At 43.6% G+C, this 26,592-nt stretch overlaps 1 protein-coding gene across 11 annotated transcripts in view; it reads right to left on the bottom strand.

Annotated features, from left to right (window-relative positions):
* Positions 1-26,592, bottom strand: part of LOC311604439 (uncharacterized protein C12orf42) — a 220,127-nt gene that overhangs the window by 40,173 nt on the left and 153,362 nt on the right. For 7 of the 11 annotated variants that reach the window (XM_084794373.1, XM_084794376.1, XM_084794374.1 and 4 more), the window contains one exon: positions 12,273-12,384. The exons of 1 other annotated variant lie outside the window; for it this stretch is intronic. In XM_084794373.1, coding sequence (XP_084650499.1) covers positions 12,273-12,384 — 112 coding nt within the window. Of the gene's footprint in view, positions 1-12,272; positions 12,385-13,125; positions 13,262-26,592 lie in introns of all 11 variants that reach the window. 3 more of the 11 variants (XM_084794371.1, XM_084794368.1, XM_084794369.1) reach the window with 1 other exon arrangement.

Genomic DNA, 26,592 nt, shown 5'->3' with positions numbered 1-26,592 from the left:
AAGAACATTATGACAGGAGGATCTGAGCCCAGGGGTCCTGCTCAAACTATGGCACCAGCCAAGGACAATACGTGCAGTAAACATCAAACCCCTAGAAAGATCTAGCCAATGGACAGGACATTCTCTACAATTGGGTAGAGAGTGGGGTCTGACTTTAACATGAACACTGGTGCCCCATATTTGACCACGTCCCCTTGATGGGGAGGCCTGGTGGCACTCAGAGGAAGGATAGTAGGCTCCCAAGAACAGACTTGATACCCTATGAGCATATACAGGGGGAAGAGGTCTCCCTCAGTCACAGACATAGGGGAGAGGAGTAGGGGGAAAGTGGGAGGGAGGGAGGAATGGGAGGATACAAGGGATGAGATAACTATTGAGATGTAATGTGAATGAATTAATAAAATAAATAATTTTAAAAATTGTTAAAAACTCTAGATTGAAAGATTATACACTTTTTCCATGTCTCTGTGTAGAAACAAGTCCACACTTAAAATTTCATAATGGACACCACAAAATGTAGATATATCCCCGGATGGCATCAGATCAAAATGGTGGCGTCTGCTTCTGAGGTTTCCACATTGGAAAACCTCCTTGTCCCCATGGTCTCTGCTCTCCTCCCAGATGTCACAAAGAAGAGAAGCAGACAAGAGCTGGGGCGGACCTGAAAGAGCTTGAGGATGCCGCACCCTCACGCTGTTTACAGTACATGCCCCCACCTACCATGCAGTTCTAAGGAACTGACAGGCACCTCTCGCCATTCAGAACAAAATAAGAACATATAAATATATCCTAATGGTAACTCGAATCCAAGTGGAAGCATCCATTCTCAAAACATCAATGTGTTCTGTTATTGAAATGTCACAAAATAAACTCCTGAGCTCACGCAGAAAACCAAATCTCTTCTCCATCGAGAACCCTAAAATGATTCCCCAAAATGTCATCTTCCCTTAAGGATGGAGATTTTTTAAGATGTTCTTTTTGTTTGTTATACAGACATTCAAGTCACAAAATCAATTTCTTTTGATTGACTTCGCTTCACTCTGATAAAAGTAACTCAGTGCAACAAACCTAAAGCAATGCTTAAAGAGGGAAACCCAGCTAAAAGTTTTCCATTTCAAACAATATTTATGGAAGACATCATGTAACTGAGCATTCTCAAATGAAGCACTGCAGTTAGCCAAAGTACACTTTCTGAGGTATATTTGGAAGGTATTTCAGAAGCCCAAATTTTTAGCAATGCAAAATTGAAATATGGGGTGGGGATGGAGCCTGTCTTTCTCCAAGGCTACTAATGCTATGACAAATTCATTGAATTGGTACCACCGTGAATGCCACCAATTACTGTATTCATAGGCTCTTAATGTCTGCACCCAGAAGGAAAGATTTTTTTATCTGTTTCACCTTTAAATGAAGAAACAGACAATCTCAAGCAAGTTTCTAGCATCAATTTATATGACCAAAATAGGGGAAAGCAGAGGGCCCTCTAATATTTACACAAATTGGGTCATCTTCAGCTGTTTTCATATTCATTCAAGAAAGAATAAGAAAGGATACTTGGATCAAGATAGAGAATTCTAGTTGGGTATGATGGCTTTACACCTGTCATGCCAGAGCTTGAGAAACCAAGGCAAGAAGAGTTCATAACCCAAGCCAGTTGGAGCTTCATGAGACCCTAAAAGACTCAAGGGCTGAGATTTGGCTCACTGGTGCAGCACACAGCATGTATGGGCAATCCCCAGCACCATCCCCCGAACCTCAACCACAGAGGTAAAAAGGAGTGTCATTCATGCTTCCCAAATATATGCTATAGTGCAAAGGCAGCATCTGAAATGGTGGCGGCCAAAGAAAGATGCTTACTGAACACTGAGCATCTCCATGCACAATTGAGCATGAAAGTTCCACACACAAGCTGAGAAGCAAAGACACCAGTAACTAAAAAAGGCCCATACAATCTCTTTCCCTACACAAAGCCTGAATGCTCTAGCCTTCTTCTAATCTGTAATGATATTCCTCTCACTGCTTTGCTACCCAAACCTTCCTCTTAGATGGTGTAGACCCTCCACCTGCATGTACCTCCCTGACACAGATGATGGAATAAAGCCCCGTGTCTCATCAGCTTCATCCAACTGTTCATTCTCAAGAATCTGAACTGGAGGCATGAGGACCAAATCAGCTGTCTGCAAAGCTCTGGTGAGCCTAAGGGACACTGCACATCTTGAGCTGTCCATAGCAGGTCATGCAGGTGGAACAGAAGAAGGTCTACAGAGGTCTAGAGAGGAGGCAGAGAACAATCTTAGAAAGGAGGAACGCACAAAGACAGTAATAAATCATAACAGCTTCTGGGGAAGGAGAGTAACCAGGGAGAACAGACATAGGCTCTCCTGTTGGGCTGGTGAGTCATCTGACCTCACCAGGCTGAGTTTGTGTGACCTCCGTCACTTGCCTTGCTCTCTCTTTTTTTTACATGTCCTACTGGAGTATTAATGGCAAGGCTTTTAGGAGAATTAAACAAAAGACCCTTGTGAAGCAGTTTAGTACAACTATCAATATAGAGCATCTAAGAACTGTTAGCTCACAATAATTAGAAATATAACCCCATTCCATAAAATGGGGATAACTATGTAACTTAACTCATAAGGGTTAAATGAGTCCTCAAGGGTATCTGGCACATAGTGAGAGCTCAGTAAACCTTTTATCATTCTCACAACTATTGATGATGTCATTATCATTTTCCACTGTCTTCATCATCATTAGCCCAGCACCAGCCAGGACTTGGCAGTACTTCTAATAATTACTACTTTCAATGATTAAACCAATTATTCATTAAAATGGTGGAATGACATTCGCCTCTGTGCAGAAGGTTGTGACTCTTGCACTCTGCATTAGTGCTGTTTTTGATGATGATCCTGTTTATCATGAAGCAGCAGCAATACTTTACTTCACTGTAGTTCTTTGGTTCTATAGAGACAAGTCTTCATGAAAGGAATAAATAAATAAAAGCAATCTAAATGTTCCTCAAAGGGGGAATACATAATTTCAATAATAGCAAAGCCAAATAGGTATGATATCGTTGAGCTATTAAAATAATATGTATAAGGATTTATTGAATTGAATTGTGAAGCCATATAGAAAGATAATGCAATGCTAAATCAAAGCATTAGGGTTGCACATACTGTAAACAGCAGCACTATAATAATACCTATGTATATACAAAGTCTTAGAAACATTAATGAGTTTTATTTTGTTATATTCACTTGTGTGTGTGTGTGTGTGTGTGTGAGAGAGAGAGAGAGAGAGAGAGAGAGAGAGAGAGAGAGAGACAGAGACAGAGACAGAGACAGAGACAGAGACAGAGACAGAGACAGAGACAGAGAACACACATATGGAGGTCAGAGGACAACTTTGTGAAGTAGATTCTCCCTTTCCATCATGTGGGTCCCAGGGAAGAATTCAGGCCATTAGACTTAGTGGTAAGTGCCTTTACCTACTGAGCCATCCCACTGGCCGATAGTGGTGAGTTCCATCAAGTTAGACAGATGACAGGATATTAGCCCAAGATAGATGTTCTCTGAGAGCCTCCAACCAGCAGGAGATCAGGACAGATACTGGCACTCGCCCTGGACTCTGGGAGAAGGGCTGTGAGTTGTATGGAGGGGTTGGGGATGGAAAATGGAGGGGGCGGGTGTCAAGAGCTCCACAGAAACTAGCAAGGCTGGCAGATCAGGACAGGGGAGCTTGCATAAGCTGATGCCCCAGGCAAGGGTATTGCAAGCAGAGATCCTAGACCCTCTGTTCAGATGTAGCCTATGGACAACTACATCTGTTCCTTAAGGGAAAGAGGGAGGACAGCAGGGAACTGCCTCTGACATGAACTTTGGTGCCTGTGATTTGATCACTGCCTCATGGTGGAGAAGCCCTGTGGGGACACAGAGGAAGGGGAAGCAGGCTATCCAGATGAAACCTGATACGCTCTGGTCAGATGGTGGGGGAGGAAGACCCTGCCTGTCAGAAGTCTAGGGGAGGGGAGTAAGGCAGAAGAGGGAGGGAAGGTGGAAAGAGGAAGATAAGAGCGAGGGGATTACAATCCGGGTTGTAATGTGAATAAAATACAATAAAAATTTTACACCGAAAAAAAAAATGCATTTTGCAAATGTGCACGGTCGTTTTCTAAGTCTTCATGGTGGAGAAGGGGCAAGAATGGACTTGTTGTAAAATCAAGGATGAGGACTGAGATGGTGATGAGAGGCACAGAGCAACTTGCTAGCCAGCCCCTCCCACAGCTGGCCTCGCAGCTTCACCAAGAGTCCTTAGCTGAAGTTGTAAAGCGCAGATGCGGAAAATTCCACAAACCCAGCAGGAACCAGAGGAAGTTTACCATTGGGAAAGCAACATGAATGTCTAGCCATCATTCCTAGGTTCCTAAAATCAAAAGACTGAGAGAAACTGTATTCTGCACCCCCACTGTTATAACTGACTAGCACAACTCTCCGGCAATTCATTTAAAGTGTTTACTCAAGTATATGGCAGTTAAACGGAACAGATGCGTGCCAAGGGTGGAGCAGAGTTAGTGACGCTGTTTAATTGTCAGTGGATACTGCCTAACATTATTACTGCTTTTACTTAGCCTTCCATATTCAAAGAAATTGCAACCCACCAGACATAGCGCGGGAAAAGCGGCAAGAAGGGTACAGACATACTTCAGATCCCGGTGGGAACTACCCCCTTTGGGGGTCAGGCATCCCAAAGAGCTCCCACAAGAATATGAGCATTTTGTTCACAAGCTTGAGGAGGTGAAATAGAAGCTCTGCCAAAGAGAGAGCAAGAAATCTCCAGAGAAAGAAAGGAAGATGGCAAGAGAGGCACTGTCCTGTTGTGTTGCCTTCAGTTGGTTACAGTGTGATTCTGGCATTTTCTACACACACAAGCTAAGCTCCTAAGTGAACAGACAGGAGTAAAAACTGGGCTTCTCGCATGGGAGAATGGCAAAGTAGAAGGATCCAGAGGGTCCTAGAAACCTACAAGAAGAACATTATGATAGGCAGATTTGGGCCCAGGGGTCCTGCTCAAACAATGGCACCAGCCAAGGACAATACAGGCCGTAAACTTCAAACCCCTACCCAGATCTAGCCAATGGACAGGACATTCTCCACAGTTGAGTGGAGAGTGGGGTCTGACTTTCACACGTATTCTGGTGCCTCATATTTGACCATGTCCCCTGGATGAGGAGGCCTGGTGGCACTCAGAGGAAGGACAGCAGGCTACCAAGAAGAGACTTGATACCCTATGAGCATATAAAGGGGGAGGAAGTCCCCCTCAGTCACAGTCATAGGGGAGGGGAGTAAGGGGAAAATGGGAGGGAGGGAGGAATGGGAGGATACAAGGGACGAGATAACCATAGAGATGTAATATGAATAAATTAATTTAAAATCTGTTTTTTAAAAAACTGGGCTTCTCTGGGAAGTCAGCATGGTCTTAGCAGAAGGCTCACCAAGATTTGGAAGACTTTTGTAGAGCCTGTTACCAGTGTTCTGTCCACAGAAGGTTAACTCTGGCAAGAAACACAAAAACACTTCCCCAAACCTTTGTAGATAGGGTGAGGCTTGGATCCCAGCTCTGAGAAGAATGAAGGGTCTGGCTTAACAAGGCCTCAGCTCTCCTTCTCGCTTTCCTCTTCCCGTCCTCCCTTTTTCTCCACACTCTGGGTCCTTACCCTGCCTGCATAGACAGATGTCAACAGCTGGGATGGTACCTCTCAGGTGACATTCTGCGGTCACCAGGTCAACAGCAATTGGTAAGAGTTGGTGAGAAAGCTGGATTCTTTGGTGATATCCTTTTAGAATATCCTCTTATACTTCACGATACCTTGTCCATAGATGTTTTTCTTGGGGCTGCCTTCAGTGCCCGATATGGAACTTGATATAGAACAAGCTTTTACTATGCTCTACTGAACCTTATCATAGGAGTCCATCTCAGGCAGCAACCACGGCCTTTAGATGGATTCCCCATCTCCCTAACTGAAGACACTCACCCTGATGGGTTTGTTTGTGTGACTCCCACTGGGATTCGTAAATATTGGTGAAGCATGGTTTCATTATATTGGTATTTTATTCATTTCACCATGGGTAAAAATGGTCCGTGACAGATGAGTTTATGGATAGTCTTGTCACGTGGATATCTGAAGGGTGTGGTTTGTGTTCAAGAGCTCATGTCTGTGTGTGTGTGTATGTGTGTGTGTGTGTGTGTGTGTGTGTGTGTGTGTGTGTGTGTGTGCGCAAATGTAAAAGAAGAAAATGAGCAATGGGGAGCCCTAAATTTTGATTGGTCATTAACCATCTTATCTGAAAAAAAAATCATTTCTACAACATTCTACAGTCTAACCATCCAGGCTGTCTGAAAAAGCCTTTCTTTAAATGGGATCAGATCATCCACTCCTCTTCCTCTTGCTTTGGAACAGAGGGCCCCACAGAGAGGCAGAGAGGCAACTTGCACAAGGTCACACAGCTAATAGTTCAGCTAGGCTGCCCGGGGCCTCTTCTCCTTCCTCTTCAAATGTCAACCACCCAGCTTGAGCTCCCGATGCTATAAATTATTCTTACCAATGGTACCAAGGCTTCCCAGCAGTTAAAACAAATGTGTGCTCCTGTTTGAGTCCTCACTTGTCCTACATGACACCAGCTATTTTTCCTTCCGTTTGAAACTCATGACCACACTAGAACGTTGCAGCAATGATGTCAACAATTACTGGACATTTCATAAGGTCTAGTCACTGTCCCAAGAACTTCAACGATACCGTGACACTTCTCACCATAAAATAATAGGGATTAGATATATTAGTGTCCCCATTTTGTCTTAGGAAAGCAAAAATATGAAGAAGTTAGGTAATGTGCCTATGGTCCCACAACTAGTCAGGGGTGGCCAAGGAATCCAGACTCAATAGTCTCGGTCCAGGAAGGGCACTTGTAACCACAGAGCCTTTCCTTGGCTCCTGGACTCTCCCTGCTTTACTGGGCCATGTGATTCAATTCACAGCACCCACATGGCACTCAAGACTGTCTACAACTCCAGTTCTAGGGGACCTGACACCCTCATACAGACACACATGCAGGCAAAACACCAAAGCACATGAAACAAAAATAAATAAATTATTCTTTCAAAATGAGATATTGGTGGGCATTGCTAAAAAAGTTGACTGCTGAAGTTGACCTTTGACTTATACATATACATATACATACATACATACATATATATATATATATATATGCACACACAGACAATTAACTAGTCAACTAATAAATAAATCATTCCAAAACATTAACTAAATATAGAACATGTGAGTGTATGTGCACATACAACACACACACACACATACATACACACACACACACACACACACACACACACACACACACACACACACACACATTCCCATGATTCTGAAGGTTGACAATTATGATCCTTCTCTGAGTCATCTCAGCCAAAACTGGAGACTCTACGATGAATACCCTGGTGACTATACTGATGGGCAAACATGTCGTTCTATGAGGCTCATTCACACACGTGTCTCCTTTTAGCTGGGATGACAACCTTGTGTTTCTTGCCATTCATCAAGATACCTGGGCTCGTTCTAGGACAATGGTAGGGTTCCCAGTAGTTTCAGGGCAAGCCTCAAGGCGAATCACATTTAAATTATCTTTCTCTGTAGTGCCTTCTAGAGTCTCATTAGTCAAAGCTAGTAGAGTGGTTGGGCTGGGATTCAATGTGTGGAGAAAAACTTCCTGCTGATGGGAGGAATGGGAAAACGCTTTTCAAAGATGCGAAAATGCTTTTCAAAGATGCATGTATCAAGAAGTCCGTGAAGTTTTTGTGGCTACTTTTTCACAGCTTGCCTAGTCTAGTCCTGCAAAGAATAGAAGCTGGAAAGGGATGTGATAATTACTAGAGTTGTTTAAGAAACAGCATTCAGGAGGAGCCATTTCAGTAATAAAAAGTTGATCTACACGACACCAAAACAAATCTTAAGACCACGGTTGTGGGAGACACTGAGTATTCTTTTATTCTTTATTATCCTCTATAATTGGTCCATCTCCTCCGGCACCTCCACTCCCTCACATCCTTGCTGCCATTGCATCCCTCTGGTTCCCTTGGTACTTTTTCTGTATCCTGTAACAGGATGCCATTATGTTTCGGGAGGTTTTTTCCCTCCCATCCTTAAGCTCCTGAAAACACTCATGAGACTCACTAATTATTATACAAATGCCTAAGCCATGTGGATAGGCTCTTCTCTGAGTAGCTCATATCTTAAAATAGGCCACTATACTAATTTACGTTCTGCCGTGTGGCTGGTTACCTGAGCTCAGGCACCATACATCCATCCTCTTCGCCTCTTGCCTGATGAAACTTGAGCACCTGCCTCTATCCCAGAATCCCTTCTGCCTGCCAGAAGATCCACCTATTTCCTGCCTAAGCTATAGGCTATAGGTTTTTTTTTAATTGACAGGTGTTGCATTCATTCAACACACAAGAGATTCCTTCCACAACAGCCTTCTTTTTTTTTTCCCCCATTTGTTCCTGCTAAAGTTAAGTATGCAAACCACAAGGTGATGATGCTTAAAAGTAGGTGGGAAGAGGAACAGTGACTTAAATGCCCCCAATGGAATTTAGGACAAAATCCAACATTCTTCCTTTGACTGACAAAGCCTATCATAACCTCAGCACTACTTGCTTTCCATTTCAACTCACACATTTTCCTTTCTTCAGAAATGAGTGTCAGTTTTCCTAACCCCTATATATTAAGTAGCTCCAACCCTTCTGTATTCCCTGTTTTTTGTTTTGTTTTGTTTTTCTTGAATTTATCTTTCAGTTTTTTTTTTCTTAATTGTATAGAAGCTTCCTCAGTATGAGAGCGAGTGAAATAAAAGTTAAACTGTTTATAATTCACTATTATGCCCAGCTGTATGCCTCACCAAACATGCAGATCTGTGATCATTATCATAATTAAGATCTAAAGTAACATTCCAATCACATCAATAAAGCCTCTCATTGAAAAAAAAATACCCACATTATCTATCTGATATTGAATAGACCATGGAAAATCCATACGCTGGGCTATTATTCAACAGTAACACCATAGATCTCAAATGCATTATATTAAATGAACGAAATTAGATTTAGGAAATTGCATGTCAAGTGATCGTGTTGATTTGAGAAACAAGAAATGAGAGGACTATGAAGATATTAAATAGCCTGTTTGTCCTTGGAGTCTGGGGTTGGGCAGGGCCTTGATTACAAAGGGACATAAAAAATTTCCCCCACTATTTTTCTTCATGGCTTGTGTTATTATCTATCGTGACCTGGACAATTTATTTCTTCAGTTATTAATTTGTACCTTGCTTAAAAGGTAAATTTCAGGAAGACAGGAATCCTTACCTCTCTCATTCATACGTGTATTTCCCAGCCTGAGTCAGTTACCTGAAGGATGTTCAATCATCCCTTATTGAGTAAACTGATGGCCATGTAAACACTCCCCCACATCAGCCTTCATCTTTAATCCATGGCCATGTGCTGTCAACACCGCCTCCCACACATTGACCCTGCCTATGCCTTTCCTATAATTTCATCAACACACCGTTCTCTTGTCGTCTTTCTCCTCGGCGCCTGTAAACAGCCTCAAGAGTAGTATTCTTGCCTTTTGGTCTGTCTTTAGCTACTCCTAGAGACAACTGAATCACATCACATCCTTGCCTTACAGAAGAAGGCGATGGTCCCCCCCCCCTTCCCTATAAGCCAACATCACTATGGAACATCCCTCTTTCAAGTGCCCAGCTCAGATCCCTGTCCTGACACTGCACCTAGAACCTAAATGCTGTTCATTTGTCCTAGGGGCTGCATAGAACCAAGTGAGTGTCTCGGCTCTAGAGAGTCCCTGAGAACTAACTGCCCCTCCATCCATCGGTGCCCATTAGTCATAACGGACCGAACACTTCAGGTCACTGAATTGAAAATGGATATTAAAGCACTTAGAGCTATCAGTGAAAGTTTCATAATTTTAAGAGTGGTAATTTTCAGTTATAGCTATAACGTCAGCCCTGAAGATGCTCCCATACTAAATTTTGAAATCCGACATTTTCTTTCAGATACATAGAGTGGGCAGTTTGGCTCTTCCCTTGCAGTTTGGAAAGAATTAAGATATCATCATGTACTTGTATCGAGTTACATCAACTGCCTGAAACTAAGTGACTAAATGCCAAGCCGCGTCTTTGTATAATAATAGCAGGAGTGGGATCGATTAAAATCCACTTTAATATGTGCTTCCAACTCCACAAAATATGAAATCCATACTGCCAATGTCTTTTAGTGTCCAAACGCAACTAGTTCCTGGACTCTTTTCCCGTGGACACCAAAACCTGAGGTTACCCACATCCCTTGTGCTTGTAAATAGCCTACATGATCTCCCATGCAGCTTAAATAGTCTCTGGGTTACTATGATCCCTGATAACTGATAACAATGTATGTGCTATGTAAATGCTTGTTACACTATATCCTTTAATATAACAACAAGGCTAAAATTCATAGAGGCACTTATCATGGGCATAAATACATCTGAGCCTCGGTTGGATGAACCTATAGATATAAAGCCTCGTATAAAGATCTCATCAAAATTATACCATCCAGGACACGAACAGACCTTTCAACAGTCCTGATACCCAAGTACCACCCTGCCTCCATCTTAGACTTAAAAGCCATCTTATCGTAACGACAAACTAGGTTCATTCCTGTTATGATTAAACCTCTGTTTCTCAAGGATTGGGCTGTGCCCTACCTGTAACCTTAACTACCAATGGCCCTCTACTGCCTGTTCCAGGAATGACAATCATGTCTTTGTTTCAAAGGGCTCTATGACCACCTAAGCCTACCTTGTTATGATGACTACCTGCTGTGATTGCCGTGTTCTGACCACCGGTTATGTTCCGCCCTGTAACTCCACCTACTTTCCCCCATTTGGAAGCCGCCCCCAACCCCTGAACTCTATAAAATCTTTGTCTTTCTCATAACCAATGCTGACCTCACAAACCCTACTTTTAGGAGGAGGCATCCCATGTACACAAAATTTTATGATGCTTGCTTGATTTAATTGCTTGCTTTAATTAATTTCTCCTGATGCTTTGGGTCTGTGGTCTTTCTCCTCCCATCTTTGATTGACACTATATGAGCATGTTGCATAAGCAAATAAACAAATGGAAACATTCTAACATGAAAAATTAATAAAAATAACACAGCACACAAACCAAAGCACAACTGTTATCTGCTTCATCAATTGCTGTGAAATGGTCACTGTGTCATAGGTAGCAAATTGGTCGTGAAATTCGTTTCCCTTTCAAGTCAGGGAAATACTCCTCAAAATGGAGCTTATCAATGGTCCTGTGCTGTCGTAATAGTGTGTAGTGAAAGAACGTGGTAAGCAAGAAAACTACAAATCACAATGGCCTCATTAAAAAAGTGTACGTTTGTGAAAGCTTGCCTACATCGACTTAGTTTGAAAAGCCATCCCTACTCTCACCTCTCTTCCTCTGTCTCTCTCTCCTCTCTCTCTGTCCCCACTCTACACACACACACACACACACACACACACACACACACACTAACACACATGTTTGGTATAATTTAGGTTCAGTTTCCACCACTGTGGTCCAAGTATGCTTCATTTTTCCCAGGTTTTTAAGACCCAAATTTGGCCAATCAAAGTCACCAGGCATAATGTGAAGGCTCAAACACAGGAAGGAATAAAGTTTTGCTTTTGTTTGCTTCGTTTTGGTTTTTGAGGCAGGGTCTCACTACGTAGCCCCAGGTAGTCTAGGGCTCAGTGTATAGAACAGGTTGGCCCCAAGCTCACAGAGATCCACCTGCCTCTGCCTCAAGGTTTTACTTTCGAGGTCATCCATTCAAAGAATCATACATGCCTCTGCTTACACTTTTCTACCCTTCCTGAAAATGAAAGCAACAATTAAATAAAGCCAGTAATGTCACTGGGACTAAGCCCGAATACTATCCCTGAGCCATGAGTCCAACCAAGCCTTGAGCCAATGTCCCCCTGGACTTGCAAACTTCATAAACCAATGAGGTTCCTCTCTCACTGCCATGTTGGAATGCAGCTAAAGTGTAAAAGCTTTATGGGTTTTTTTGTTGTTGTTGTGTATTTGTTGTTGTTGTTGTTGTTGTTTTGCCTATACAGTTTCTTTGGAACGCACGAGATTTCTTAGTCTTGTTTTATTTACCTGGAAATGGCAGGAAATGTAATTTGTCCATTTTATGTGATGAAGAAAAATTCTCCATATGAGTAACAAATCGGGAGCAGGGCACAGCTGTTTTTGCACAACGAAGGCTAGGCTGTGAGGGAAAAGAGAAAAACAAGCCAGTGTTAGGTCCATGACTCCAAAAACAAGGCATGCCGCCTACAATTCTTACATCACTAAATGAGTGACCTTGTGATGGCATTTTGTTTTTGGGTTTTGTTTTGTTTTGTTTTGTTTTGTTTGTGTTTTTTTTTTTGGTTTTTCGAGACAAGGTCTCTCTGTGTTAGCCTTGGCTGTCCTGGACCCAGGGTCCAGGGCATTTTGTATCTTTTTTCTTTAAAAGTTACAGTCCTGAAAAAAATTGACTCTAGCTACCTACAGCACATGTATGTGTGTATGTGCACGCACACACACACACACACACACATAATATAGGCACACACATATACACATGCACACATATAAACTCTCATACCCATACACACACACACACATATGCACTCACTCATACATACACATACACACCTATAAACACATACACACTAACAAAACACACACATACAAATATACGCTCACACACATACACACACATCCTCCCTATAGGTTTGATTAAAGGGGTTAGTGAACATTTTCTGTTCATGCAGAAAAGTTTTAACTAAGTTACACAATATGTGAGAAATTGACATTTTAGTGAAGGTGACAAGAAAAGAACAATATATATCAAACGGTGATTTTGTTGCTGCTGATGATGATGATGCTAAGATGAAAAACAAGGTAAGGTTAAATGGAACCGGAAACTGGTAAGGACAGTACTCTTAATTTTTAAGATATTTACTTTTAATGATCTTCAAGTTTGGAGGGGTATGTGTACACCAGTGCAGTGACTTCAGAGGGCGTCAAAGCCACTGCAGCGGAGTTATTAGCATTTGTGAGTCATCCGATGTGGGTGCTGGGAACCAAACTCCAGTCCTCTGTAAAAAAACAGTTAAGTGCCCTTAAGCATTGATCCATTTCCCTGGACCCTGTAGAGTTATATAGAGAAATAACCTGTGGCTTCTCAGACAGAGAAGTGCTTTAGACTTAGGCTCATGAGCAAAGCGAGTAGCTATGTGGGGTCTAGTGAGAGGGGTCACTACGAGCATGAAGAGTACCGAGTGACTCAGAAGACAGAGATGGAGAAAGAGCGAAGCAGTCAGGAGCTGTTGTGATCTTGAAATAACTAAAACAGAAAGTGAGAGGGGAAACAGCCACAGATCCTGAATAAATAACAATGAATTAAGTCATCAAAAGGATGATTTCGCTCGATTTTAGTGAAAAGCAGTTTATTAAATATTTCATCAATTCCAATTGGCCATCAATGTTTAAGTGCAATTTTAATTGTATGGATAGGACTGGATATTATATTATATCACTTCTTAGATATTAGATACCATTGTATGTGTAATATTTTTGATGTCGATGATATTGATATTTGGGCTAGAACTAACTTGCTGGGTCTGTAAGAGATCAAACCATCCCTGAATGAAGATTGAACTCTTACCTCAGGAGTGAGATTTCTCATGTCAGCATTCTGCATAACCCATCTATCTCCTCAGGAAAAAGTTTATGTCACAGTCCACCAACATTATGTTGGATGGAAGGGCCCTATGAAGGCTCCAAAGTAGGATCTTTTACTTTGCCATACACTGCTCCAAGCCAAAGAGGCAGAAGTGAGAGCCTAAGAAATACACATCTTCTAGCCATGGGGCAAGAGTTGGGAGTTGAGAGAGCCATTTTAGGTACACCAGTGACAGAGTACAGGACATCAATAGAAGGGTCAAAATACTGTGCTTACATTCCTGTATCTTGTCTCGCTGTATCCACAGCTGACAGTCTGCCCCACAGGAAATGTTTGCACATATGCAGAATTATCTCTGCACCAAGAGTGCCACTGGAATGTTGGGGTTTAGAGCAAAGTAAACCTTAAATGTTAATAAAAAACAACAACAACAACAAAAAGACTGTGCTTATGAGCCTTTCTGGCTAATAGCATTTTCTCTATGTTGTCTTAGCACTGACTTAAGCATTCTTTTAAAAATCATAACAAATTATTTAAGAAATGAAATGGACTTTCATTAAGAAACCAAAGGGAATTTCTTCCATTTATATGGAATGCTAAGAGTGGACTCGAGATAAAGGAGAATGAGGAACAACTAATTTGCAAGGCTTGTCAAGCATCGCTGCCCACCTCTTTGAAAGACTCTGTTGAAACTCTAGAGGCTCAGGTCAGAAACCATAGAATCATGACAATTCGTGTATGATGTAATTACGTTCCACTATCAACTAAACACAGCCAAAGTCGTACGGGGAAAAGTCTCAATCCAGTCGAAGGACTGCCCAGATCTGATTGGCCTGCAGGCATGTCTCTGGGGGACTGTTTTGATTGTTAACAAATAGAGAAGGGCTTAGCTCACTGTGGGAGGCACCATTCCCAAGGCGAGTGAGTGATCCTGAGCCTGTAAGAGAGCCAAGTGTTGCAAGCATCACTGCAATGGGATGGATGAGACGGCCTCCATAGGGTCATGTGTTTGAATACTAAGTGGTGAAACCACTGGGAAGGACTAGAAGCTGTGGCCTTGTTGGAGGTGTGTCATTGTAGATTTCCTAGAAATTTCCTCCCAAGGCAAAGTGAGTGCCAGCCTTACCTGTTTTATCAAAAACCCTTCACTTTTATCTAGACTAAAATGAACTTCCATGAACATAGTCTGCTTTTGGAACCCCCATCTTACAAATACAGCAAACCAAGACCCAGGAAGAGCTGGCACGTGAACGCAGTCTGCCCAGCCTAGCCCATCTTAGCTGAAGAGTGACAGAAAGTCTTGTTACTGCCAGTTATCTGCTGGGGCTTGGCTTCTGCAGCCCCTCACTGTGAAACCCCCCACTCAGGGAGTTTTTGGCAAAACTTCAGTTTGCCACTGGTCCAGAACCACAGTTTCCCTCACCAGCAGGATGGAGTCATCAGCGATGTGCTCAAATATAAATGCTGGTTTTACCCGACCCAGAAGGATCCAAAATTTCAGTCTGGCCTCCCAAATTCATGAAAATAAAATAAAAGTGGGGGATGGGGTGGAAGACAGAAAGCCTTCCCTGTGCTGAGAATAGACTTGCAGGCAGGTCAGGCTCTTAGGGCTCTGGGTTTGATATTAATCCCTTTGGCCTCTGTTAGTGTGCAGAGCGACGTCCAACACCATGAACACTGGACAGTGGGCTTTGAGCTTTCCAAAGCCCAGCACAGTGAGCTCTTGTGGTTGTGTCTCAGCGTGTGAGCTCTTACCTACTGCTCTAGCACCGTGCCCATGGGCCTGTTGCCATGTTCCCTACCACAAAGGCCATGGGACTCTCAACCGTTGAAACCTTGAGCCCCAGACTAAATGCTTTCTCTTGTAAGTTGCCTTGGTCATGGTGTTATATCACAGCAACAGAAAAGGAGCTGAGAAACACATCCTCCATCATGGCTTTTGATGCTGCACTACTTTGGCTGAGAGCAAGTTTCTTTGGTTCAAGCTCATGCTGAGCAGAAGCAATCAGGCCTGCCTTCCAGTTCCTGCTTTGACTTCCTGCCTCAACTTTCCTCAGTGATGGACCATAGTCTCTAATTCAATAAGGCCTCACCTCCCCTAAGCCATGTTTGACCAGAGTGTTCTGTGACAGCAAACAGACACCAAGCTGGACCGCTGTCCAGTTGCATTCCTCCATTCTTCTCTGCATGAACTAGCATGAGTTGTCCTCGCTGCTCCTCGGCTTCTGCTTTTTCTAGGGCGATCACAGCAATCCTTACCCTCACTTTCAAATGGAAAACGAAGCAACTTTCCAAGGCTGCAGCAGAAGCAACTGTTGTAAGGAAGGTCCCAAATCCATTCTCCAGTCTTCCCAAACCTACATTCTTTTCTTTGTTTTTCTTTCTTTCTTTTGGGGGGTATAGTTTGTTTTTTTCCAGACAGGGCTTTTCTGTGCAACTGCAACTCACTGCAACTCTCCTGCAACTCACTCTGTAGACCAGGCTGGCCTCGAACTCAGAGAGCTCTGCCTGCCTCTGCCTCCCCAGTGCTGGGATTAAAGGCGTGTGCCATCCTCATCAGGCTCCCAAACCTACATTTTTACCCTGTCATCTTGCTTCCTTTTCTTAGCGCTGTCACATCCCATGGTCCAAATGCACAAAGCCAGGGAGGTCACTGTGACCTATCTCTCTCTTGGTCTCCTGATCTGCTCCACTCTGACCGTCACCTCTCAGGACCCACTCCCTCCTGCACAACCTTTAATACCCATCAGCTTAGCTACTTATAGCCTTGTTGGAAGATTGCCTTCATAGGCTTCTCCTTTTCATATTCCTTTTCTAAAGGAAAAAAAACACTACACTCTAACCTATGTTTTAAACCATTGTCTATAACTGTCATTTTAAAATCATATAAAAATATATATTTTTAAATACAAATTCTTATGCAAAATGTCTATGGCCAAGTTCAGACCTACAATGACTTTTAAAAAATATCTACCCAGATAAGTCTACAGATAAGAAATAGTTTCTTATTAGAACATGGCGCTGGCTTTGTAGTACCATCCAGAAGCCTATTACATCCCGAGATCCTCTCACTCCACCGAGATCTACACAACCAGGATCTGAATCGGAGCAGAATGCCTGCGGACCCTACACACGCATGAAAGCTACGGACCCACGTTCTCATGGAAAAGGTTCAGCGCTTTCTATAGAAGAAGAAGTTGTTCAGGAGCCAGGCTGCTGCCTCTTCCTCTGCAGTCTAGCCACGACAACTAGGGAAGTTGAGGCATCCAAAGCTCACACAAGACCATGCCTTGGCATAGCCCCTGCCACAATGAGCCCTGGGGTTTCGTTGGTCTGTGTTGGGTTGAACTGAGTAGAACCGATTGACGTTTCAAAGCGTACATTGAAATCCATCAGTGACATTCAAATTGTGTGTTTCAAGAAGCTAGGACTGAACCTGAAACGACGAAGAATGGATGGAGAAGAGGCTGCCGGTGTCAAAGAAGGAGCATCCCGGCCTTGTGAAGGGACCCCTGTCTAGGAAGACCTGCTGCAATCACTTGACTCTGTGCCTGAAGTCGGCACGTGCTCTATATTTTAAAGCAGGACTCCTCCCACCTCCCTCTCTCTCCTCACTCCCCCCCCCAATAAGACAGAGCAAACTTTCACCACAAAGATACAGGAACAGTCAATATTGATCTTCTTGACAAACGGCACACCTCGTGCCACAGGCCGCTCAAGCATCTGTGCAGAACTCCCCTTTGTCAGAAAATAAAGCCGAGTGGCCTCGCGCACTATCAGCTGCGCTGCAGATCACAAATATTGAAAAGAAATAAATTTCTCTGGGTGAAAAGCACCTCTCTTTGTTTCCCAACCCTCTCCCCTCCCAAGCCATGTTGATTTTGGGGCCGTGCAGACTCCCAGCACCTGTACTTTTCAATTGTTGCTTTGCCAAGCCCATTGTGGTTTCCTTGCTCGGCTTGAGGATCCATTCTAAGTACAGTAACCAATAAAATCGTATTTTCTTTCTCTCTTGGCATTATGTAAGAGAAGCAGGCACTTTGGGCCACCTACAGCAACTATAATTAGAAGACACGGGAGGACAGAATAGGAAATCGGAGCTCCTCTACCTAGACTTCTCCCTTAGGATCATGGGAAATGCATCTCCCCTGCAGAGCAAAAGCAGAAAGAAAAAAAAAAACAAAAACAAAAACAAAAACGGGCATTTCTGCAGCAGCCTTATTATTTGGCAGAAAGGTGATGTTTTTAAACTTGTCTCGCAGAAATCTGCAATTATTCTTTGAGAACTGGGACCTAAACAATAACGGCATAAGTAATGATCTTGCGATGTGTGTGCTACAAGCTGAATAACCAGAGGTCGAGAGCCCAGTATGGGAAGGGGTGGGGTGGGGGGGAGTCTCCAAAGAAAAGGGCAACAGGATGCACAATGTCATGGAGAGATAAGGGGAAACTGGAACAGGGGAGTAAATTGGGGGGGGGGGGGGAGGAAGGGAGAGCATAAAAAAAAAGGAGGAAATAGAAGGAAAGACATCTAATACTAAAGGCCTTTTGGAAAAGTATATGAAAGCCTACTATTGTAGACATTATATATATATATGGATGTGTGTATGTGTTCGTGTGTGTGCATGTGTGTGTGCATGCATGTGTGCATGTGTGTATGTGTGTGCGTGTGTGTGTGTGTGTGATTTATATTTACATACAGAATATATCCACATAAACACATTCAATATACCTATATTTGTATGAATATTTATATTTATGTAAGTATATTTATAAGTGGAATTTAAATGAAGTCACCCTGTAATGGGCAAGAGAATGCGCCGACCAGACATCCTACGCCCCAACTAAAACCCCAGTGCCAGAAATGGTTTGCATTTTGTTGTGTTGTTGGCCAAAAGGATCTGTCCCTTACCAGCCCTACCCTCCCCCACCACCCCCTCCCCTCAAGCCCCAACCCCCGCCCAAGCACCACAAGCTATTGCCAGGGCTATGGCTTGTTCTCCACAACTCGATAGCAACGCCCTAGCCCTATCGCTGAGGAAAACACATGATAAACACGGAGAGGCTGAGTTCCTGCTCAACTAGAAGCTTCACCCCACCCCCACCCCCACCCCCACCCTCACCCTCACCCCCACCCCCACCCTCACCCTCACCCCCACCCTCACCCTCACCCTCACCCCCACCCCCACCCTCACCCTCACCCCCACCCCCATCCCCACCCCCACCCTCACCCCCACCCTCACCCTCACCCTCACCCCATGCTACTCAGTCTGGTGTTCATGGTATTGGACATCCCTCTGCACACTAACAGAGGCCAAAAGGATTAATATTAAACCCAGAGCCCTAAAAGCCTGACCTGCCTGCAAGTCTATTCCCAGCACAGGGAAGGCCTTCTGTCTTCCCACCCTCGACCGCCCCGCCCCCCCCCCCCCCCCGCACTTTTATTTTATTTTCATGAATTTGGTAGTCCAGACTAAAATTCTGGATCCTTCTGGGTTGGGTAAAAACAGCGCTTATATTTGAGCACATCGCTGATGACTCCATCCTGCTGGTTAGAGGAACTGTGGTTCTGAACCAGTGGCAAACTGAAGTTTTGCCAAAAACTCCCTGAATGGAGGTTTCACAGTGAGAGGCTGCAGAAGCCAAGCCTCAGCAGGTATCTGGCAGCAACAAGACTTTCTGTCACTCTTCAGCTAAGATGGACAAGGCTGGGCAGACTGCATTCACGTGCCAGCTCTTTCTGGGGCCTGGTTTCCTGTATTTGTAAGATGAGGGTTCCAAAGCAGACTATGTTCATGGAAGTTCATTTTAGTCTAGATAAAAGTGAAGGGTTTTGATAAAAACAAGCAAGGCCAGCACTTGCTCTGCCTTGGGAGGAAATTTCTAGGTAGTCTACTTCTCCCCCCATTTAAAGAGACAATACTTGCTACCAACCCTTAGGCCTACAACCAAGAGGTATGTTTTGTTGTTGTCAATGCATGTAGTAAAGAGCAGAAACTACACTCCTTGGGTGCATGTCTCCTGTATCTGCTCTTGGCTTCTCAAAACACTCAAAAGTTAGAAGAAATTGCAAACTACAAGAAAGTACCATGGCCTTTGTATAGCAGAAAATCCAGATTCGGGGTACAAGGGATTTGTAGGAAGAGTCGCTTCTTATAAAAAGTTAATCTGTAGGCTAGAAAGACGGAGAGATTGTTCATGGCCAAGCACTGGATGCTCTTCCAGGGGACTCTTTCATGTTGCTCTGGGACCCACAAATTATTTACAGCTCTGGGCAGTATCTGTAAACCTTTTTTCCGGAATAAATCTTAAATTCTCACAGTCAGCTGGGCAAGGACAAAACTCCTGAGCCAATTGAGTAAATTCTGCATCTTTTCCCCATGTCATTTAGAGGTAGCCTTTCCTGGAGATCGCTTCCTACCACAGCCTAAACTATCCAGGACCAGTGTCTGGCCATGTGACAAGAAAATCATAACGCCTGCCATCTACTGAGCGCGCATATTTTCTAGAGTAAAAAGATTGCACAATGCATACATATATGCTTGTGAGCTTCTCTGATGTTTGGCATCTCAGGCTGATGTCTGGTGACTTTCTGACTTGTGTTCCTTTGTGATCTGCCTGGGCCACGTTTGCTTTATTGGTATCCTTTGTCGTTTATCTCCAAGAACGTTTAAGAACTCTTTGTCACTATTGAAATAAGTTTTCACAATGAAGTGCCATCGTGTGGGTACTGTTTCACTATGCTGGCCATTCCAGCCACTCCTTTTGACCTGGAAATTCCTGTTCTGCAGTTTTTAGGAAACAATTTTCACCTTTTTCTTTTTGTGTGTGTGTGAGAATAACTCAGAGTCTCTCTTTGTGTGTGTCTGCTCTCTTCCTCCCCTTCCTTGTTCTCCTGCCCCCTCCAGTCTCTCTCTCCTTTATCCTCTCTCTCTTTATCCTCTCTCTCCTTTATCCTCTCTCTCCCTCCCTCCTCTCTCTCTCTCCTCTCTCTCTCTCTCTCTCTCTCTCTCTCTCTCTCTCTCTCTCTCTCTCTCTCTCTCTCTCTCTCTCCCCCTCCCTCCCTCCCCTCCCTCCCTCTCATTTTACATCCTCTTTTGTGTTTTTCCTTTCTTTCTAGGTACTTCCTCTTACTCCCATATGGCTTATCAAACAATTCCTCCCCAACGAATTTCTCATTTGTACGGTCCCTTCTTTTTAAAAGCTGGCCTGTGTTTTGGGTATTTTGTGCTCTGCTTTCATTTGGGTGCGGGGTCTGCAGGGTCTGGTTTCGATGGGTTTTCTTTGGTTTAGTCTATTCCATGTGAAAGACTCCCCTCGGGAGACCTCGGGAGACTTGTCTAGCCATTCACTTTTATATTATTTAGTCTGAGAACTTCCATATAGATACAACGTGTTCCCACCATATCAACCCCTTTATACACACTCCTGTGTGCTCCCACTCACACACTGCTCTTTCAAATTCATGACGCACATCCTTCATAATTATTATTGAGGGATATAGATAGATAGATGATAGATAGATAGATAGATAGATAGATAGATAGATAGATAGAGCTATATATAAACCATAGAGTCTTTATTAGAGTCACTGAGACTCTGCCAAGCCCAGAACAACTGGTCTGACATGACTAGGCTAGTCCTGGCTCCAAAGGACTCTGTGGGAGCTAACTAAACACATGCTAGCTACCGGCAACCAATTTTCAGCATGCTAATTAGAAGTCCCTGTTCTACCACTAACTCCCTCTCATTTAAGGAGAGGAGATGTGTAAGTTAGGGCAGCCTCCAATGTTGACAAGACAAGCCTCGCTAATCTTCATGTCTAAGGTAGGTGGCTCTTTCCTGAAGCCCACCCAGATCATAGTTTCCATCCAGCTATTTCAGAAGCCGTCTCCTGACCCTAGGCAACTGGCCTCTGTGGCTGTTCCCTGTGGAAGAAGTACCACCCCAGGCAAATATATAGCTCCATAATGGACCCCTTAAATCACAGGAGCCTGGACCCCAGAAACATTCATCCTGAACCTGGTAACCAAAAAGAGAAGGACTTCAACCCCCAACCTGCAAAGGCAAAAGAGACTGACTGGTTTGAAAGGAGCCACACAGCATGGCGGGGAAGAATAGCACAGTGCCTAGATCCCAAGGCTGGGGTTGGCCGCTGCGGTTCTCCAGTGGAATTCCGCCTCCAAGTCACTGGATGCGCCATCCTCCCTAAGTATCCTCAGCCGGCCACTGGGGGTTCTACAGAGCAGTTCCTGTGAATTCCTGTGAATGTTTTCCATCGGAACAAAGGGCCAAACACAGAGGTGGGAAGGGGGTGGATGAGTTGAACAGAAAATGCCACTGAACACTGAAAAGGAGATGACAAGGATAGCAAAGTGGGGAAAGGTCTTTTTAAATGAAACATGACAGAGACCTAGGCCTCAGCTCAGGTGTACAGAGACACCTGGCTCCTCACTATCCGCCGAGAAGCTGGAGAGACATCTGGGACACATAAGACCACAATTCTCAACAGCGTTTGAGGTCCTTACATGTGCTGTTGGTCTTTGGAGCTTGCCCTGGTCTTCCAGATGGCTTCCAAATGAACGAAGTTACTATCTCTTCATTATCAATTGGTCTGTCAAATGGGGTCAGTTTTCCTTACTTATTATTAGCCTTCTTATTATTAGACCATAAATAAAATGCAACTCATCTTTCATCTATGCTAGCCTACCCACTATTACACACACATACACACACACACACACACACACACACACACACACACTGCACAGTGAATATTTGAGACCTAAACACTGAGGAAGCATATATATATACAGAGAAAGAGCATCACACATGTATAACCATGAACCTCAATATTCAGAAGGAACAAAAACGACCAAAGTAAAACACATATACATATATATGCATATACATATGCATATATATAAAGTATGTCAAGATCTCCTTGATAGCTGTTGAAATATAATCAAACACAAAGATGTTGTTTTCAATAATGCATACATATTCCACTTCCTTTCAGGCCCTCCTTACTGGTAAGGGTTGTATCGTACTTGAACAAAGTAATCATAACTCAATTATCCACTGATTTCTTATAAAACACTTGGCCCACATTGGCTGTTTGGATGTGTAAGCATAAGAGTGCTACAGCCCCCACCATCCCAGGCTTCACATTTCAGATTTCATTAGCCAATAAAACCAGGTTTATTTATAATAAAGTTAAGCCTTTCAAACCACTGACCATGGAAACCAGATTTTGAAATAATTCAGATTTGTGTTTCTGTTCTTTCTAATTAAGGGTAATATCGGGAAGCGCAGACAGTGGGTAGCATTGTTCAAGCACCATGGATTTAAGCAAGAAAATCTGATTATCAGCTCATGTCAGAAGCCAAGCGATAATGCAGCTTAGCATTCGTTTGGGCTTTTTCTTTAGCCAAAAGATAATTACCGTTCATGAGGCCTTACGTAAGTGTATCTAATATCTAGGGCCCTAAAACTTATGAATAGCTAGAGCATACAATGGGCAAAGAAGAATTATCATACTTACTATTTCTATGCCTTGTTCTACCATGATAATTTCATTACCTAGCAGACAAAGTCAAACCTCTAAAATCACAGTATCATTTCTTAAAGAAAGGACAAGAACTCGAACACACCGGCAAGGTTTTCTGCCTGACTTCCCTCTGGGGAAAATTATTTCTAACAAATAAGAAGCAGATGAGGCAGAATTTTAATAGGAAATGTACGGGGGGGGGGGGACGACACTCGGAGTTACCTAACGAGGTCATTGCACAAACAGATGTTAAGTTCGGAGTAAAGACGTTTTCTTCCACATGCAGCTGTTTTCTCAGGCTTATGCCTTTGCTGAGTGTGAAGCTTTCTACTGCCGAGGAAACAAACAGCGAGAGCAGGAAAGCTCTGACATAAGCAAGGGTGGGGCTGAGGGAGCACCGCTGAATGCAAGAGCAGAAAAACGATTTTGAACTGGGCGCTTGACATTTGCCACAGGAAGCCAAATCTAACGGTGAAGGAGGATGAAACCAGGTTGTGAAATGTGTTCAAGGCAAAGAAGTCCTTTTGGCCACCTACTTTGGTGGGATGCATGATGTCTTCAGCTGTTTGTCAGCAATACGTTTTTGCTTTCCTGTCACCACAGAGCAAGAGCATTAGCCTTCTACTGAGTGCTTGCTATATAGAGACCACCGTTATAAACACGCTACACTCACTTCAACTCCTCATAACCACCTTTGCAGAACCAGGATCACCTCTGCTACAGTTAACGAATGATGAAAACCACACAGCGAGGCTAACTAGCCTCCACCGCCCTAACTTTTATAGAGTTCTTTATCTTATTTGCCCTCGTAATTAAAGCAAGCTTTATCTTTCTCCATTTCTAGCGCATAGCTGAACCACTCACAGTTCCCAGAATTGAGGCTGCGCGCGTAATCTCTGTGCGGTCTGCTCGTGCTGTGGGGACAGTTCACCCATACCGCGTCCTGAAGCCAACGAAAGGTGCTGGTCTCAGGAGGAGAGGGCCGCTGCTGACCCAAGTGTGAGCAATCAGCAAATTACCACACTCTCCACTGAGCAGAAGTCAGGTGGGAGCAATGCCCTGCCTTCCCTGCTTCGTTCCCATGACCCTTGAGGAAGAAAAGTGGGGTCTGAAAGCACTTTAGGAAATATCACGTGCCAGCTGCTGAGGGGTAGCCACGCTGAGTTAACCACTGGGAGCATGTGACTGGCAAAATGAAAAAGTCAAAATAGGTACAGAAATTCATTTTACTTAGAAGACCAAAAATCTTTTCCTAAACCTTGAAGACAGAAATTATTTGATTTAGAGAAAGGTAAGACAATACCAAAACGCAATGGTGAAAACAATACTTTATAAATAAGGAATTCTCAGTTTTGAGAAGCAACGTGTGCTGTGACCACAGCACGGGTTGGGTGGAATCCTGGGTCTACCCGGATCAAACTGCCTGAGTCTTCTTCTCTTTGCCTCTGTCTTCTCATCTTAGAAGAAAGAAAAACATTAGTCTTTATCTGGCTGAATAATTGTGACATGCCAATGATGACATTCATAGGTAATTTAGAATAGCTTGACCAGGTAACTGCTATATATAAACACACATTTGATAGCCCCAACTAGTAGCATAACAAATCACTTGATGGCAGATGCCAGCAATTCACTAGTTATTGGATTCGATAGTTACTTTAACTTGGGTTAACAGGTGGAATCTCGGATGGGCTTTTGTTTTTTCTATTCTGGGTAAAAACTACTGATTCTGCTTCCGCCTCTATGAGCCCATGCGAGCCTTGCTTAGTTGCCTCAGTGGACCATATTCTCTTGGTGCCCTCTGTGCCCTCTGACTGAATTGGTAAGCATGGGGCCTGCACTGGTCCACACCAGGCCCCTTGCATATATGTCATGGCTGTTAGCTTGGTGGTTTGTGGGACTCCTAACAGTCGAGGCCAGCATGGCTCTTGCCTGCTCCCTGGATTCTACTCCTCCTACTGAGTTGCCTTGAGACGAAGGTTTTTTGCTTTGTCTTATTTTATCTTATTTTGTCCTACTTGGCTATCTCTTGGAGGCCTGCTCTTTTCTGAAGAGGAAACGGAAGGGAAGTAGATCTGGGAGAAGAAAGAAGTTGAGAGAAGCTGGACAGAGTGAGGAAGGGGAAACTGTGGTTGAGATGTATTGTGTGAAAGAAGAATCTATTTTCAATAAAAAAAACAAAGAAACAAAAAAGAATTATTCCTTTACACTTAGACCAAACAACTAGACCAGGAAATTGTGTTTGAAGCTATCTGAGGCTATTTCACCTACTTCTGATTACATTCACACTATTGACAAGCTCTTTTCATGGGAAGTGGAAATCATGTACGATAACCAGGCCCCTGGAGAGTGATGAGGAACGAGTTTATGGAGACACTAAAGCAGCAACAGCAGAGGATAAAATGATTGATACTAGCAGGCACAAACCTGAAAAAAGAGCAGAAAGATAGTGTTGCCCTTATCCCAAAGGGTCCTCAACCTTCCTAATGCTTCAACCCTTTAATACATTATTACCTCATGTTGTGTTGAGCCCAACCATAAAGGTATTTTTGTTGCCACTTCATACCTGTAATTTTGCTTGTTATGAGCCGTACTGTAAATATCTGATATGCAGGACATCTGATATGCTACCCCCTGTGAAAGAGTCATTCAACCTAGACCCGCCAACGAGGTCGTGACCCCACAGGTTGAGAACTACTGCCTTAGCCCTTCGGCCCCTGCTCTGATTCCAATAAAGTCATAGTAATGAGAAAGTACAAATACATGACAAGGGTGGTCTCTACCATATTGAACTAGGATTTCCATCAACTCCCTGGATGCATGCCACACAGTCTACGAAATAAGGTATGGTGTGCCCATGTCACAGGTGCCACAGTCACACCCAAGATCAACCATTGAGGAATGGGAGGAAGCCACAGGGGTGGCGGGTGCAGTGGGGGGGGGTGGGGCACAGGGGAGAGGGGACGCTATCATCATTGAAGGGAACACCCAGAGTTCCACAGTGTAGTGAAAATATGGCTCAGATACGAAGCGCTTGCCTTAGAAGCACAAGGGCCTTGAGTTCAACACAAAAAGCCCATGTAAAATTGCAGACCCTCTTATACTCAGAAATGGGGAAGCAGAGATAGGCAGCCATCTTGGCCTAGTTGGCAAGCTTCAGGCTACAGAGAGACTAAGTCTCAAACAAAACAAAA

Source organism: Acomys minous (genome assembly GCF_964271855.1).
Source record: "Acomys minous genome assembly, chromosome: 9".
NCBI lineage: Eukaryota > Metazoa > Chordata > Mammalia > Rodentia > Muridae > Acomys > Acomys minous.
This window is presented reverse-complemented; position numbering and strand designations above follow the sequence as displayed.